We start from the raw sequence: 14,741 nt of genomic DNA on the forward strand, positions 1-14,741 counted from the left end.
TTAGGAAAGGTGAGGGGTAAACAAGACTTAAGGAGTAGAAACCACAAGTACAAGTGTCCCTACCAGGCTGATGGTCCTTAGAGGTTTGGCTTAATTTTGTTACTGTGGCCGGTGGGGGGGGGGGGAGGGGGGCAGGGATTGGGGGGGCGGCTCTTTGGTTCTGTTTTTGTGACACTGCAAGTCCTCCAGATTTTCTTTGACTTACAGTTTGAATTTGGTGCCCTGTGTTTCTGGTGTTAAATGGGAGTCAGACTTGGGGCTTGAGTGTTATTGCCAAGTCTGTGCTGGGGGATGTTCGTTCTCTCCTGCCCCGGGACAGGCGGGTGCGGGAGAAGGAAGCCCCTCATTGCTCACGTTTAGGGGAGGCAGTGGGGCTTGGGGACAACCAACGGCTTTGGATGTGGCAGCAGATCCTGGGGGGAAGTTGCAGAATTAAATTTCCTTCTGTGCAACGGGAACTGTGAGGGGTCACAGGGGAAGTCCTGCACATAGAAATGCACAAAGAAGTCCTAGTTCCTTCTCTGGGCCGGTGAGCGGTTGGCTTCCGCTGTCAGCACCTTGGTTCCCTTGCACCCCGCGCTGGGAGCACGAAGTACCTTACCTGGCTCTGGTTACTTCTGCTTCCCTTTTGAAACTTCTCGTCTATTGGTCTCTTGGGTGCCTCTGTCGGTTGAGCGTTCGACTCTGGATATCATCTAGGGTCATGATCTGATGGTGGTGAGATCAATCCCTGCATCAGGCTCTGTAATGACAGCATGGAGCCTGCTTGGGATTCTCTCTCCCCTCTCTATCCGCCCCTCCCCTCCTCATGTTTGCGCACGCATGTGCGCTCTCTCAAATAAATAAAACTTAAAAACAAAACAAAACAACAAACTCCTGGTCTATCACCACGTTCCTGGATGGCTGGACCTGAGCTCGCGGCTGTGTGTGTGAGATTAGTAGCACTGTAGCAAACAAACGCACTAATCCCTGATCGCTCCTATTGTGGGTGCCCCTGGTTCATACTTCTAATCTAACTCAGTGCTGTGCTGGGCGGCTCATTACAGTCAGACAAACCTCCAGTCCTGTCTGGGCTCTCACCTTTTTGCGCCCTAATGTATCAACTCATTCTACCCACCTGAGCCTCAGTTTGCTGCAGTGGGTTCCTGTGCATTTTGGCACCTGAGTGGCTCATGTCTGTGCTAGTAAAGATGTGCTAACTGGGAAGAGGGGGTCCTTTCTTCCCAACAGACTGTTAGCACATCAAAAGGATATTTTTAAAACCTCACTCAATAGTACTTAGGAGAGGGGAGGGGAAAGAGTAATTAAGTGCCATTTGTCACCCAACCTAGCTCAATAAACGTTTTTTGTGTGTGTGTCATGCTAAAGAGAACAAGAAAATGTAATTAAGTTTAAATAACTAAAGCTGTGGCCTTAGGGAAGCTTTCAGGACGTTGGACCTCAGTCATTCCGTGAAAATCTGTAGAAACCTTTCTGGAACTACACTTTTAAGTTATATACACGAAATCTTCCCGGCTCCAAGTTTTAAACACCAGCAACAGCAACAACAATATTTGCAAATCTCTATATAACTTTTGTTAATTTGGGTGGGGCTTCATATTTCCAGTAGGGCAGCTCAAAGTTCATGGTCCTTACTTCGCTCAGCAAGTAAAATTCTTACTGAGTTTCGTAATCTATTTTAAATCATTGCTGTCGTTATTTTTAAATGACCGTACCCTTTGGTAAATACACCTAGCAGATGATCCAGGACGTACCCCCAGTAAGTATAGCTCAAACCAGTCCCCCCTTCCATGGGCAAGTACCACCCCAGGCGGGTACAGCAGAGAGCAATACCCAAGGTGCCAACTCAGCCCTCCGGCTGGGGACTCACCCAGCCATAGAGGCAAGAGGGTTGTTGATGGCTCCTTCCCGTGGTTCGCTTGGGAGGTGGAGGGAGGGGTCGGGTTACATCTTTTCTTTCATGTGAGTAATACATATTTTCGGAAGAAAAAAACAGAGGTAGAGATAGCCAGAGAGATATGCAAACAGCAGTCACCGTCCTCCTGTATCCCAGATGCATTATTCACGAACACGTCAGCAGCACGTATGAAAGGGGGTGGTAGTCTCGAGCCCAGCAAGGCCGGGACCACTCCACCCCTTTTGAAGTCCCAAAATGCGTTCGTGAAAGGCGAGCAAATCCTAAGACAGGACCTACAACAATCGGAGTGTATATTGACGTATGTAGACACGTGTTGAAGGCTTCACATTCAAAGACACGGGAACTTGTAGCAGACTGCATCAGGACATGGCATCTCAAGTTCAATTTCGAGATTTGGCCCAGTTGTGCTGCCTTTCCCACACTCCCATTGCCATGGTGGGTCCATTGGAAGAGGTGTCAGAACCGGAGTTTGCATTAGCCTTGTAACATTCCTCTGTGCCAATGAATCTAATTCTCTGTCCCTCTTAATTGCCACCCACGAGCCCATTGTCTGTAGGTACCACAATGTAATTAAGTCCTGTTCTTGGACGTTTCTTTCCTCCTGTCTTTGGTAGCACAGCACGGTGTGAATATTCTTGCACTTACTTCTTCGGACACTTTATTACTTATTTCCTGAGGATCAAGTGGAAGAGACGTGATTGATGGGGCACAACGCGCTCCCATAGTTTTAAGTCAGAAAACAGGCACTTTTTTAAGAAAAATCAAAGCAAGTCCTCCAGGCCCTGGGTGGAGTTCAGCTTTACCCCAGACCTCACTGCGTCTCAGACTCATCGTCAGAAGCTCCGAGTCCCTCGGAGAGCCACGCGACAGAGTTCGGAGGCAAGACCCGAGCGGTTAGGCGTGGGCTTTGCCGTGGCTGCTCGGGACAAGGGCCGTGGTGGGTGTGGCGGGCCCACCAGAACAGAGGACGGAAACCAGAGAGCGCGTTGAAACTAGCATGCCACGTGGGGGCCAAACCCCGCCCTCTGCACTTGAAGAGAGCTGCCCTGAGCACCCCCTGATTCTCAGCCCTGCCGCGTCCCTGCAAGTGTCCCCCAGCTTACGTGTGCCTCGACCCCACTGCCCGCCCGCCCTCGGAAAGCCTCCGGCCACTTGGTAATGAGTTGTGGCAAAACCTCTCTCTTCCCGTGGAACCAAATGGTGAGGACTCCAGAAAAGCAAAGGAACCAACGTGAAGGGTTCTGTCACCCCTGTCCCTTTTCGAAGTGGCCCACCCTTCCAGGCCAACTTGCCGGTTGCCAGCCAGCTCCAAGCTCCCAGCCCAGCTCACTGGAAACCCCAGTCTAAGGACTCCCTACTCCCCAGCCCCCACATTTGCTTAGAGCAAACTTGTCCGCACCCCCCTCCCCGGCTTTTGCCCTACGTTCTCTTTTCACCTCCTCCCCTGACATTTAACTTGGCCCCACAGCTCTATTCCTTAAAACCCTCTGCCCCAAGCTGACTGTGACGCAGCATGCCAGGAACAAGGATAGCTCATCAAAGGCTGCTGTCCTCGCTGCCTGTCCCTGTCACTCATCGTTCCCCTTGGAACTGCTCTCCCTCTACCCTTCCCTAGCTGCCGAAACCCTGCTTATCTTTCTAGCCACATCTCACGTTCTGTGCTCTTGAAGGAGCCCGACCAGCCTTCTAGCCTTCTGAAACCCCCTAGAATGCGATCACAATACATGTCATATTCCGCTGTGTCGCGTACGGACGGTCCCTGACTTAGGATGGTTCCGTTTAGGATTTTCCAACTTGATGATGGCGTGAGAGCGAGGCGCATTCAGTAGAAGCCGTACTTGGAGCTTTGAATCTGGGTCTTTTCCTAGGCCAGCGGCATGTGGTACGATTGTCTCTCGTGACGCCGGGCAGTGGCCACTCCCCAGGCAGCCGGCACAGCCCCGAGGGTGAATAGCCGACACGCTCACAACCATTCGCCACCCAGACAACTACCTGTCACTTTTAGCACGGTATTCAGTACGTCGCGGGAGATAGCCAGCACTTGATTGTATTTTTAGTCTCGTTTTTTGTTCCTTTTTTTTTTTATCAAAGCGTAGCTGGCACACCATGTTATGTTAGCTTCCGGTGCGCAGCGTAGTGATGCAACAAATCTCTTTGTAGTGTGACTGCCGCGTGTCACCAGACAACGCTTCCCGTCCCCCTGACCGTCTTCCCTAGGCTGCGCCTTTCATCCCCGTGATGGAAGCCTCTGTCTGTCACCCCCTTCGTCTGTTTTGCCCTCCCTCCCTGCATTCCCCCTCCCCTCCGGCAACCACCAGTTTGTTCTCTGTACTTATGGGTCTTTTTCTGCGTTTTTGTTTGTTAATAAGTTTGTTTTTTAGATTCCACGTAGAAGGGAAAATATGGCTTTTGTCTTTCTCTGTCTGGCTTCTTTCACTCAGCACTATACCCTCTGGTACGCCCATCCATGTGGTCCCACATAGCAAGATCTCGTTCGTGTTCATGGTTGAGTAATATTCCGTGTGTGTGAGTGAGTAATATTCCGTTGTGTGTCCGTACACACCCCCCCACACACACACACATCTTCTGGACCCATTCATCTGTGGATGGACACTTAGGTTGCTTCCATATCTTGACTATGGATTGTAAATAATGCTACAGTAAACATTAGGGCACATATATCTTTCGAATTAGTGTTTTTGTTTTCTTTGGCTAAATACCCAGTAGTGGAATTTTGGGACCCTATGGTTATTTCTATTTGTAATTTTTTGAGGAACCTCCATACAGTTTTCCACATTAATGCTTTATTATAAAATAGGCTTGGGGCACCTGGGTGGCTCAGTTGGTTGGGCTCCCAAGTCTTGATTTAGGCTCAGATCATGATCTTACGATTTGTGAGTTCTAGCCCCACATCGGGCTCTGCACAGACAGCATGGAGCCTGCCTAGAATTCTGTCTCCCTCTCCCTCTCTGCCCCTCCCCAGCGTGCTTCTATATATCTCTCAAAACAAAAATAAACTTAAAAAAATAAAATAGGGTTTTGATGATTTTGCCCAACTGGCTATGGTGTTCAGTAAGTTAGGTGTATTAACTGCATTTTTGACTTATGATATTTTCAACTTATGATGGGTTTATCTGCATATGACCCTGTTGAAAATCAGGGAAAATCTATAGATTATACCACGTGTGTGTGTGTGCGTGTGTGTGTGTGTGTGTGTGTGTGTGTGTGTGTGTGTGTGTACTTAATGATTTTAAGTTCCTGGGAGGCAAGGACTATAACCATTCATTTTCCTCTTCTGGGTGTTCAGAATCACTATACCTTGCACCAAGGTACTGGTTCTATGAACGAATGAGCAGCGAAGGAACATGGGCTGATGTATAAGGGAAGTGGATGTAATGAGCCTCCTAGAGAAAAGTTGATTTGATAGGAAGCTGGCTCCAACCTTTCCATATAGGAGGGATTTGGGGACAGCGTTCTGATCAGAAAGAGGCTTTAAAAAGCACTTTTTAAAGAGGGAGACAACAACGCTTGTTAAAATGAAAGGAGACCAGAGCTGATGGAGATCAACAGAGAGGCACTTACCGCGTCAGGTCTCCTTGACATTCTGCCGAGGTGCACATTTTCGCTGTGATTGAATGTCTGCTGTGTGTGTGTGTGTGTGTGTGTGTGTGTGTGTGTTATGGGATGTTTTCCATTGATTAAATCACGTAGGTTTTTTGAAAGAACAAACCTAACGCACGTGTCACTTCTGTGTCTTGCAGGCAACCATGGTCCTGAGCTCTGCACACTTCTGGTTGGGATTATTTCTGGTTCCCACGGCGTGTTTGATTGAAGATGTGGCATGGAGAGCGTAAGTGAAAAGTGAAGTGGCCGCCCTAAGTCTTGCTCAGCTGCCCTTGCAATCACCTTTCGTGAACCCTGCGGTAGGGTCCTGCATGCTGTGGGACTTCTCAAGAATCAGGTCTCCTGCATCGCCAAAAACTGTATGTGGAGGTCATTTCAAATTAGAAAATACTTGGAAGGAAGGAGTCTTCATTTTCCCAGTAACTCACAGTAGGAATCCTTCAAATATAATTTATTTAGAGTGTCCGTGTACAGATCTATGTGAACATTAATCACAAAGATGAAATTATAATGTGGGTCATACAGGAAACAATTCATGCTCAACTTTTGCTTACGTTTCAAAATAATATTGTTTCTGAAATATCCTGTGTACAAGGTAAGTGAAGCAACTACGTTCCAAGAGAATGTAAATTTTAATTTTATCCATGAGAAAGAGACGGAATACTCCAAATGAGGGAACACTGAGTTTTGTTTGGGGCAGGCCTGATTCCTCCTACAAACAGTTGCCGACTTCCCTGAAAATTGAGCCTCCTGGATTGGTTTTACTTTAGGCAAAGCATAATTATTTTGGGGCCCTGAGGTAGAGAATTGAGACTTTAATCCAAACCTTCCAGGAAAAGACATCAGATTTCATTTTTATCTCCCCCTTCCTCCCACACTCAATGAGAATTGTTCTTGCCTGACAGTTAAGGATGTCTTTTGAAAAAGTCTTCATTTTGGCATTATCTTGACACCCGATGATGCCTAACGTGGAGAGAGAGAGAGAGAGAGAGAGAGAGAGAGAGGGAGAGAGAGGAAGAGAGAGAATTGTATAGCACATATTTTGGGTGGGTTTTTTTTCCCTCGTCACTAAGTTTTGCAACTGTTGGAAAAAACTAAATAATTCTAATTTATTAAATGGCTTGATTTACCACTACTTTCCTTTTATCTACTAAACCCGTGTTTTGTAAATAACTGAACTAGAATCTTTGGAAATGAAATTATAGCCAGGAAAGATGTTTTCTTAATCTAATAAGTGCACTGAGAGAAAATGTTCTATTATTTGTTCTTATAGCACAAAGCCCAATTGTGGCATACCATTTTACCTTGCTAAATTTCTTCAATTTCACATGACAGTTGGGTTAGTTTTAGGTAAATACAACATGACGTTGGTTACATTAGATCACTTTACAATTTATACTGATTGAGAATGGTGATGCAATTATAAATTAATCTCAGCCTATTTTAATTCAACTATCTAGATTAATGCCATGAAAAAAAATGTTATCGAGACTGTATTTGCCAAGTGAGACTTTAGCAAAAGTATCTTTCTACCATTTCGAAGAGTGTTGGCCGATGACAGTGTTCTCTACCTCCTCGTCTTTTCCAATCCATTCTGAGTACAAGTTACCGGTCACCAGGGAAGCAAATTATTCCTTCAAGCAGGACTTGTTTTTGGTTTCCCCTGGCACTGTAAAATTAGTGCCATTTACATTTTAGCAAGAATAAATCAAAGGACACTGCCTCCAGCTCCCCGGATGGAAAGAGCAAAAGTCACTTCATTTCCAAGAAGCTTGCCAGCCAGGTAGGAGCAGGACCGTGCTCTGTGGTGAGGATGCTGATGGGGGGCCAACAGAGGCAGACAGACCCCGGGCATTGTCCCACCTGCTACCTCCTGCCCGGTAGGGGCCCAGAAAACAGCCCTTCCCAGGAGCAGAAGGCGCCTCAGCTTTGGGCTGAGCCAGAAGGGCCGCTACCAAAGTGCAGGGACACTTACAGAAATGTACTTTTGTCCCTTTCTGTTTGGAGAAACCAGGGAGGGTGCGTACCTTGGCTCTCACCTGCAGCATTTGCCCAAAGAATATGCTCAATTTGTAGTACACATTTCACGTCTAAAGTACAGTCACCTCTGTCCTCAAAAAACAAGAATTTCACAAGTTTACTTGGGAATCCTCCCTGTGATCACGGGGCCCATGTTGATACTCCCGGCCTGACGTCGATGTTCTCGAGTCCCGTAAATTCAGAGGCTTCTCTGGGAAGGGAAAGCCGAGTATGAGTCGCACTGTGATTTCTCTTTCTGAGCTTTAACTCCCGGGACGTGTTCCGGTTTTCCTTCCTGCACACTGAGCAAACAACACGAGCCCTGCTTGTCCACAACCTCCCTTCCCTGGGTTCCGGGTGTCAACTGTTTATTGAGACACGACGTGCTGTGGCTGTCCTTGGGCTTCCAAGGAGAGTTTTGAGTGAAGTGCATCGGAATCACCGAACACCGGAAAACCCTGTGGGCCTGTCAGTCTCTCCCGGGATGACTGTCTCATCTTGCCTTGGCCCAATCTTACTGGCCTTCTCGTTTTGTCTTGAGTGTCTGAGGTTGACTCTCTTTTGAAAGAGCTTTTAAATCCCAGCAGGAGGCAGACCCACCTTTTTGCATGTATTTCTATGAGTGTTTAGGGAAGTGAGCTGTTCTTTCTCCATTTTCCCCCCTTAGCCTGCCCAGTCCCCCTCTCCCATTTCAGGACCTAGACTGTTTCAGAGTCAGGGAAAAAAAAAAAAAAAGAAAGAAAGAAAGAAAACCAGCATGAGGTAATTCAGTCATTTTTTCCATGAAGTCTGTCAGCTTTCTGGTCGAAGATCCGTTAGACTATCTTAAGTCAGATTTGGATGCCATAAAGTACCTACTCTGTTATCCTATTAACCATAATTCTCATAAGGGACCGAACTAACACATCTTTTACTAAAATAATTGACTGATTATATGTGATACCTGGCTAATGAGTATTTTTATTAGAAGCATGAAGTTTAAATTGCCCAGAACTATTTTAATACACTTTAGCTTACACACTTCCAAAATGTTTACCCATGACCACATTCTTAGGTAAGCTGCCATGTACTCATTCTCATTTAGGAGAAATTCGTTAGTTGCTTTGCAGAAAGAATATAAAGCTCAAGGCCACTGGGCACAGGAACCCGTCTCCTTTTATCTAACTGTATCTCTTATACTTTACCAGTCAGCACACAATACGTTCAGCAATTCCAGAATGACTTCATTTCCTTATTATAATCCCAGATAGGCAGTTAAATGGAAATAAAAAGTAATAAGAAATTTCTGTATACAAATGAGTCTTGATTTAAAAAAAAAAACCCAACTAAACTAAGTTTTTGTGAACCAAATTGTATTTACATTTTCATCCACGTTTAGTGGAACCGAACATCTCCTTGACTTGCTGCTTTTCCGTGCAGAGGAGGGAGTCAAGGAACAAAGTTTCAGAAACAGAAAGATGAAAAGGTCAAGATGCTACGTCGATCTATTTGTGTTAAAAACCCCCCCGAATACGTGGAGATACCCATAGCTGTATCTGGAGGCTCCCAGCCGACTCTCACACTCTGACAGTGGCTAAGCAACCCACGCTACCCCTCGTGGGATCATCTGGTCTTTTGGTGCGGGGTTGGATGGAGCAGTCCCAGACCACAGCGGGCCAGCCGTTGGGGGACAGTGGGGCTCACTGTGTCACAGCTGTGACTCAGAACAAGCCACACCCCGGTGCCTGGTGAGACCGAACTTGCAGGCCAGTGGCTGATGCTTAAAGGCCGGCTTTTCACATGTGAACTTTGACAGGGGGAGGAGAGCCATTCATCTAACGAAGAATTTATTGATGAGGTATAGGCCCTTGAAAAAGCAGTTTTGCGTTGCTAACATCACTTCTACCCCAGTGCCACACGCAGAAAGACTCACGGAATCATCCCCAAGCGTTGCCATACGGTGTTCTCAAATAGTGGTCAAGTCCCATGAGCTAGGCTCATGGAAATACTGAAAACTTGCTGAGTAATTCTTGGACACCAGTGAGTTTCATCCATTAAAAACATGCACAGTGTCTGGGGGCATTAGGATACTCAGATCATTTCGCCCTGAAATGATTTTGTGAATGAGCCCAAACTGGCAGTTTCAATGTAGTGGGTCAGATTCGTTTTCCCTTGGCCTGAGGTGTAGATTTCCAGCCCGCTGGCCCAGCCTCCCTGTTCCTAGCCTACTTCTTGGTGGCACCCTTGTCCCCCAGCCCAGAAGATAACTCCGAGGGCTGTTACAGAGGTTGATGAGCCCTGATTGCTCTGTGTTGGGAGAAAGAGGGAGGAAGGAGGGGAGGGGCGGATTGAGGACCATCCTGAAACAGAGCACATGTTCACCCCCAGGACCCGCAGACGTGTTCTCTGTGTATTTGGGGACCTGTATAGCTGGGGTGAATCCTAGCGGAGCGGGGCTTGCCCCTCAGTTGTCTGCCTATCATCCTAGCCCCGTGGGCCCATGAGATAAAAGTTCAAGTTGGGGGCCCCGCATATTCAATAATAATGAACAGTGCAAATTTCAACATTCTTTTTTTTACTGTCTCCAGCAAAACGCTAAACGTTTTCTCATTTCTTGTTTAAATTAAAATTCCACAGTCTCTGCTTTGAACTGCAGTATGTTATCACTCCTGAGTCCCGGGACTCGGCTTGATGTAATTAAGGTATTATGTGTTAAAACCTGTGTGGCTAAGTTCTCTTGTTTACTTTGGGGAAAAGGAATGACAGGCACATACACAGTGTCTTAGGACTGATACTCCATTATAGATTAACTTGGAGTGTTAGGGGATGACTGGGCGTTATCTTAACAGACTTCTTCCCTTGAAGGTGGAGGGTGGGAGGAAGAATGTCCCGTCTTCAGAATGTTCCCGTTACGCCGTTTTCGCTTCCTTGCAGAGATGCTCCGTTTTTGTTCCTGTTCTGTCCTTGAGTCCTGGCACTTAGCAGGGTCTCCACATCTGTTTACACTGAAACTAATGAAAAGCTTTTTGTAATACAGAAACCTGCCCTATATTGCTAAGCAATGAGCCCTTTTTCTTTTTAGTTGTCCCCCCCCGCCGCCCCGTTTCATACCTGTGTCTAGTCAAATGGCCTTTTCCTTCAGCGGTGTCGTTTCCGACCAGTAGCTCTGTGTTTAGTCTCAATTTCAGGAAGATCCTGAGATCAGCTGCTTGTTTGAATGTTGTAAGGTATTCTTGGTTTAATCAGAAAAAGAGGGCAGGCGGTTCTTCCTGCAGTTCGAGGGGGGTGACCTGACCAGGCTGAGGTTTAAACTGTGGTGCAGAGGCCAGCTTATTTCCGTTGCTACATCAGTTGCTTTACTCCGTGGAGACCCACATAGATGGGCCCTGAGGGTAAGTCTCTGCAAGAGAACAGTGGAAAAGCTGTGCCTGGATATTTGTACTGACCCTAAATTTCAGGTCCAGGGTTTGGCTTGAAGAGCATGAACTCCAGCATTAGAAACCCCATTCCCGGGGCGCCTGGGTGGCTCAGTCGGTTAAGCATCTGACTTCAGCTCACAGTCATGATCTCACGGTCCATGAGTTCGAACCCCACGTCGGGCTCTGTGCTGACAGCTCAGAGTCTGGAGCCTGTTTTGGATACTGTGTGTGCCTCTCTCTGCCCCCACCCCCACCCTCTACCCCCTGACACCTGCCGCTCACACTCTATCTCTCAAAATTAAATAAACATACATACATACGTACATAAATCCCATTCCTGCTGTGACAGTGGCTCTTTTGACGCTAAAAAGAGAACAAACTACTCACCCGGGGTCTGTGATCCCAGTAGGGGCCAGGGCTAAGGGATCCGCATACATCCACTAGGGTAAGGATTTAAAGCATCTTCTGGGTTCTTAGGTTCTGCATGAAACACTTTGGAGATGGACCCATGAATATCCATGGACCCCGGTCCTTGGTCTGGAAGGCTGGGTCCTCAGCCAGATTCTCAGGCTTTCAGCAGCAGGCAGCGTTCCTTGGCGGATGTGGGCTAACCTCTGAGGCTCACGGTCCAAGTGTGTTCTGGGGGACTTGGGATGCTTCCCAGTGTATGAAAGTGGAGCCCCGGCCACGCGCCGGGACTGTGACTGTTCCATGATGTCCGGAGCTGCAGCCTCGGCGTCCAAGGACATCCAGATGTGGCCCCAAAAGGGAGCAGCCAGGCTTTAACGCTGTATAAAGTTCCTATGTCATGCGCTTTTTGTCTTTTCCTTCCGACACAGGGCCAAGCATACCTGCAAGAAAACGTTGCTGGAGGAGGTGCAGGAGCTGGAAACGAAGGCCAGAGTGATGGGGAAAGCGATGCTTCGGGACAGTAATGGGAAGAGGTGGGCCAGCGCCGGCCAAGAGCGTGGGGGGCGCCAGTTCTCCCGGCCCTGCTCCCTACTTTTCCATCCCACCTTGCTTTTCCTCTCCTCAGTTTTCCATGCGAGCATGGCATGCTCAGTTTTAGCCGTTTTGGGGATTCTCGAAGAATATAGTCACAGGCAGATTTAAATCGCATTTTCTCAGTGGCCACGTGAGATGCGGCCTGTCCCCAGGTAAAGCTGGGGGTTTTCACGGGGTCTGGGCATGGCCAAAACAGCCCACGCGCAGAAAACAGAAATAGCAGCGATGCTATCCCAAGGTGGAAAAGGTCTGTTTCAGTCTTGTTACCAAAGCTAGGCCTTTTGATGTTAGGCCCAATTATTATACTCAGTGATGAGTATCTACCATGAAGGTTTGCATGCCGAATAATGTGTGTTTTTCATGTAAATCTTGTTACGGTTCATGGCAAGTGTACCTGGGGCCTTTCGTTGTGCTTTTACTGAATTGTGATTTTCTACTGGTGTTGAGAAAGTATCATGTGACGTATGGGCGAGTTCACAGGAACAAATGCTATCGTTCCCTCTCCTTATTTCCCGTGGGACATCGGCCTCCTCTTTCCCATACCTGAAAGTTGGGCATGTGAACAGCTTTTGATTAATCCTGTACGTCACAGTGTTATTAGATTGCATTTAGTTAAAGCCCGCATACTACCAAAGGAAGCTGACCTGGACCCAAGAACAACTTAGTATTGCCGTCTTAGACACATGGAATGTCTGGAAAACTCAGAGTACCACTCTCCTATATGTGGGTTTAAGGAAATCTGTAGCTCACTGCCAGGAAAACAGAAATCTGCTAGCTGAAGACGTCTAGAGATTCCTACTGTGTGTCTTAATGTTTCAATTCTGTTGGATCCTACCATCTTCCAAAGCAATGAAGACAAAAGCATTTTCTTTTTTAACCCAGAGTTTGAGAACTATTAGGAATATAACTTCAAATAGCTTCAGATACTTCAGGGAAGGAGTTGTAGAGCGTGTAGTTCAAGTTGTGGTTTTTGTGTTTGTTCATGACATTTTTTTTAACGAGTGAGGCCATTAGCATTCATTATATGGCAGCTGCGCCAGTCGCTGTAAAAAATAATCTGTCAACAAGACAAACATCACTGTCTTCAATAAGCTGAAAGCGATGACTGGGTGGGGACAGCGGCCGGGCTTGAAGCAGATCTATATAGAAGGGTTACACACGGCAGCACATGGCTAAGGCCTGCTCTGTCCGTTAGATACTTTAGGCCCAGTGCTTAGCACCTACTAGATTTTCAAGGGCCTACAAAATTCTTTGAGACCTGGAAAAAAAAAAAAAAAAGTTCCTAGGCTCTAAAAATAGGGAGCAGCCTCGGCAAATTGAAATTAATAAGGGTTTAAAACTCTACAAAAGGCAGATCGGTCTTAGTAACTGTTAGATGTAATACGCACGCTGAGTTTTAGCATCTTTGAAAACAACTCACAGGGCCTCCTAGATCCCAAGCATGCTCGCATATACCCAGTGACTGCTGAGAGATCATAGGTAATTCCTACGTAAAACGAGCATTTCAAAGCAAAATTCTAAAAACTCTTCTGCAGCATTTGACAGGAAAACCTTGTGCCCGGCGTGGCATAAGAATGCACTTCACCGTGTTTGATCCAACGTGGGGCCGGGGTCTCGTTCTGGTCCGGGAGGTTAAAACAGGCCTGGACATGGGGTCGGTAGCGTGGAGGGCGTTCAGAGGAGGCGACAACCCGGGAGGTCATCTGGCGTGGGAGATGAAGGGCTTCCCGTTGGAGATGGGATGGGAAGCGGGCCTTGGAGGAGGCGGGCAGATGGAAATACTGAGTGTGTGTTTCCAGCAGAGGGAGCAGCCCATGCAGAGGCGCTGGTAGGATTGTGTGCCCGTGTGCATCCCCCGGAGATCTGGAGCCTGCGTGTGAATTCTGGCTCAGCTGTTTGCTGCTTAGCCGCGTGACCTTGGACAAGATATTTTACATAGTGAGATGGTCTCTTCGTCTGTAACCGAAGACCAATATTTGGGAGAAGGCGGGTTGGGACTTGACGAAACAATACGGACCACACGGCAGGTCGCCTGACCCGTGGCAGGAGCACAGTGTCCCCGCTGCTGGTCTTTAGTTTGGCTGGAGAGCTGTGATGTTGAAGGCGGATGCGGGCTGTGAGCCCATCCCTCCTTACAGTTCATAAAAAGAATGCCATTGTTAAAATTCACGTGTCCTGTTCAGAATGCACTTCTCAGGGTTCAAATGAGGGTCCGAAAGTAATGAGAGTTTAAATGGGGCTTCCTACCTTCTGCACCTTCAACCCTGTTTTCTGATCACTCTGTAAACGTGACGATTGTGTGGCTGGAGTGATTGCGCAAGAACGTGAGTGTGCACCCCCACTCCGTGGCTCCGGTTCCCTTGGGCTCTCATCGCGGTGTGTTGCCTCACTTTTGTGTTCCTAGCAGAAGATCATTCGGGGATGCCCCGCCTCCCATCATCCTCAGACCACCCCCCACCCCCGCCCCTGACCCACCACCATTTGTTTTTCCTCCCTCCTAATTGCTCCCAGATTTTCTGGGTGGTCCATTTGCAAACTAGATAGTGGCTACGGGCTGTTCTGATTTTGTCCTGCCTGGTCTCACAACTTTTCGTTCATCGCCTTTGTTTGCTCCTTTCACACCTGCCTGGATTCCTGTGCACCTCTGGTGCAGGGAGGCGTGGGGGCGGGTCAGCCCGGGAAGGGGTGGGGGAGGTTTCTTCAGCTCGGCCCTTCCTTGTAAAGACTTAGAGACGCCGTCGTTGAGAGATCCTGAGTACTCTTCTCACATCCCCGTT

General features: G+C 47.7%; 1 protein-coding gene across 1 annotated transcript in view; it reads left to right on the forward strand.

Moving 5' to 3' along the window:
* LOC124508018 (phospholipid-transporting ATPase IB) overlaps positions 1-14,741 on the forward strand; it is a 507,885-nt gene that overhangs the window by 451,844 nt on the left and 41,300 nt on the right. The window contains exons 33-34 of the mRNA XM_047074445.1: positions 5,680-5,768; positions 11,799-11,903. Of these exons, the coding sequence (XP_046930401.1) occupies positions 5,680-5,768; positions 11,799-11,903 (194 nt within the window). The remainder of the gene's footprint in view (positions 1-5,679; positions 5,769-11,798; positions 11,904-14,741) is intronic.

This window comes from Lynx rufus, unplaced genomic scaffold, assembly GCF_022079265.1.
Source record: "Lynx rufus isolate CCGP_SWC_20201006 ecotype Redwood Valley unplaced genomic scaffold, mLynRuf1.p SCAF_1, whole genome shotgun sequence".
In the NCBI taxonomy this organism is placed as follows: Eukaryota; Metazoa; Chordata; class Mammalia; order Carnivora; family Felidae; genus Lynx; species Lynx rufus.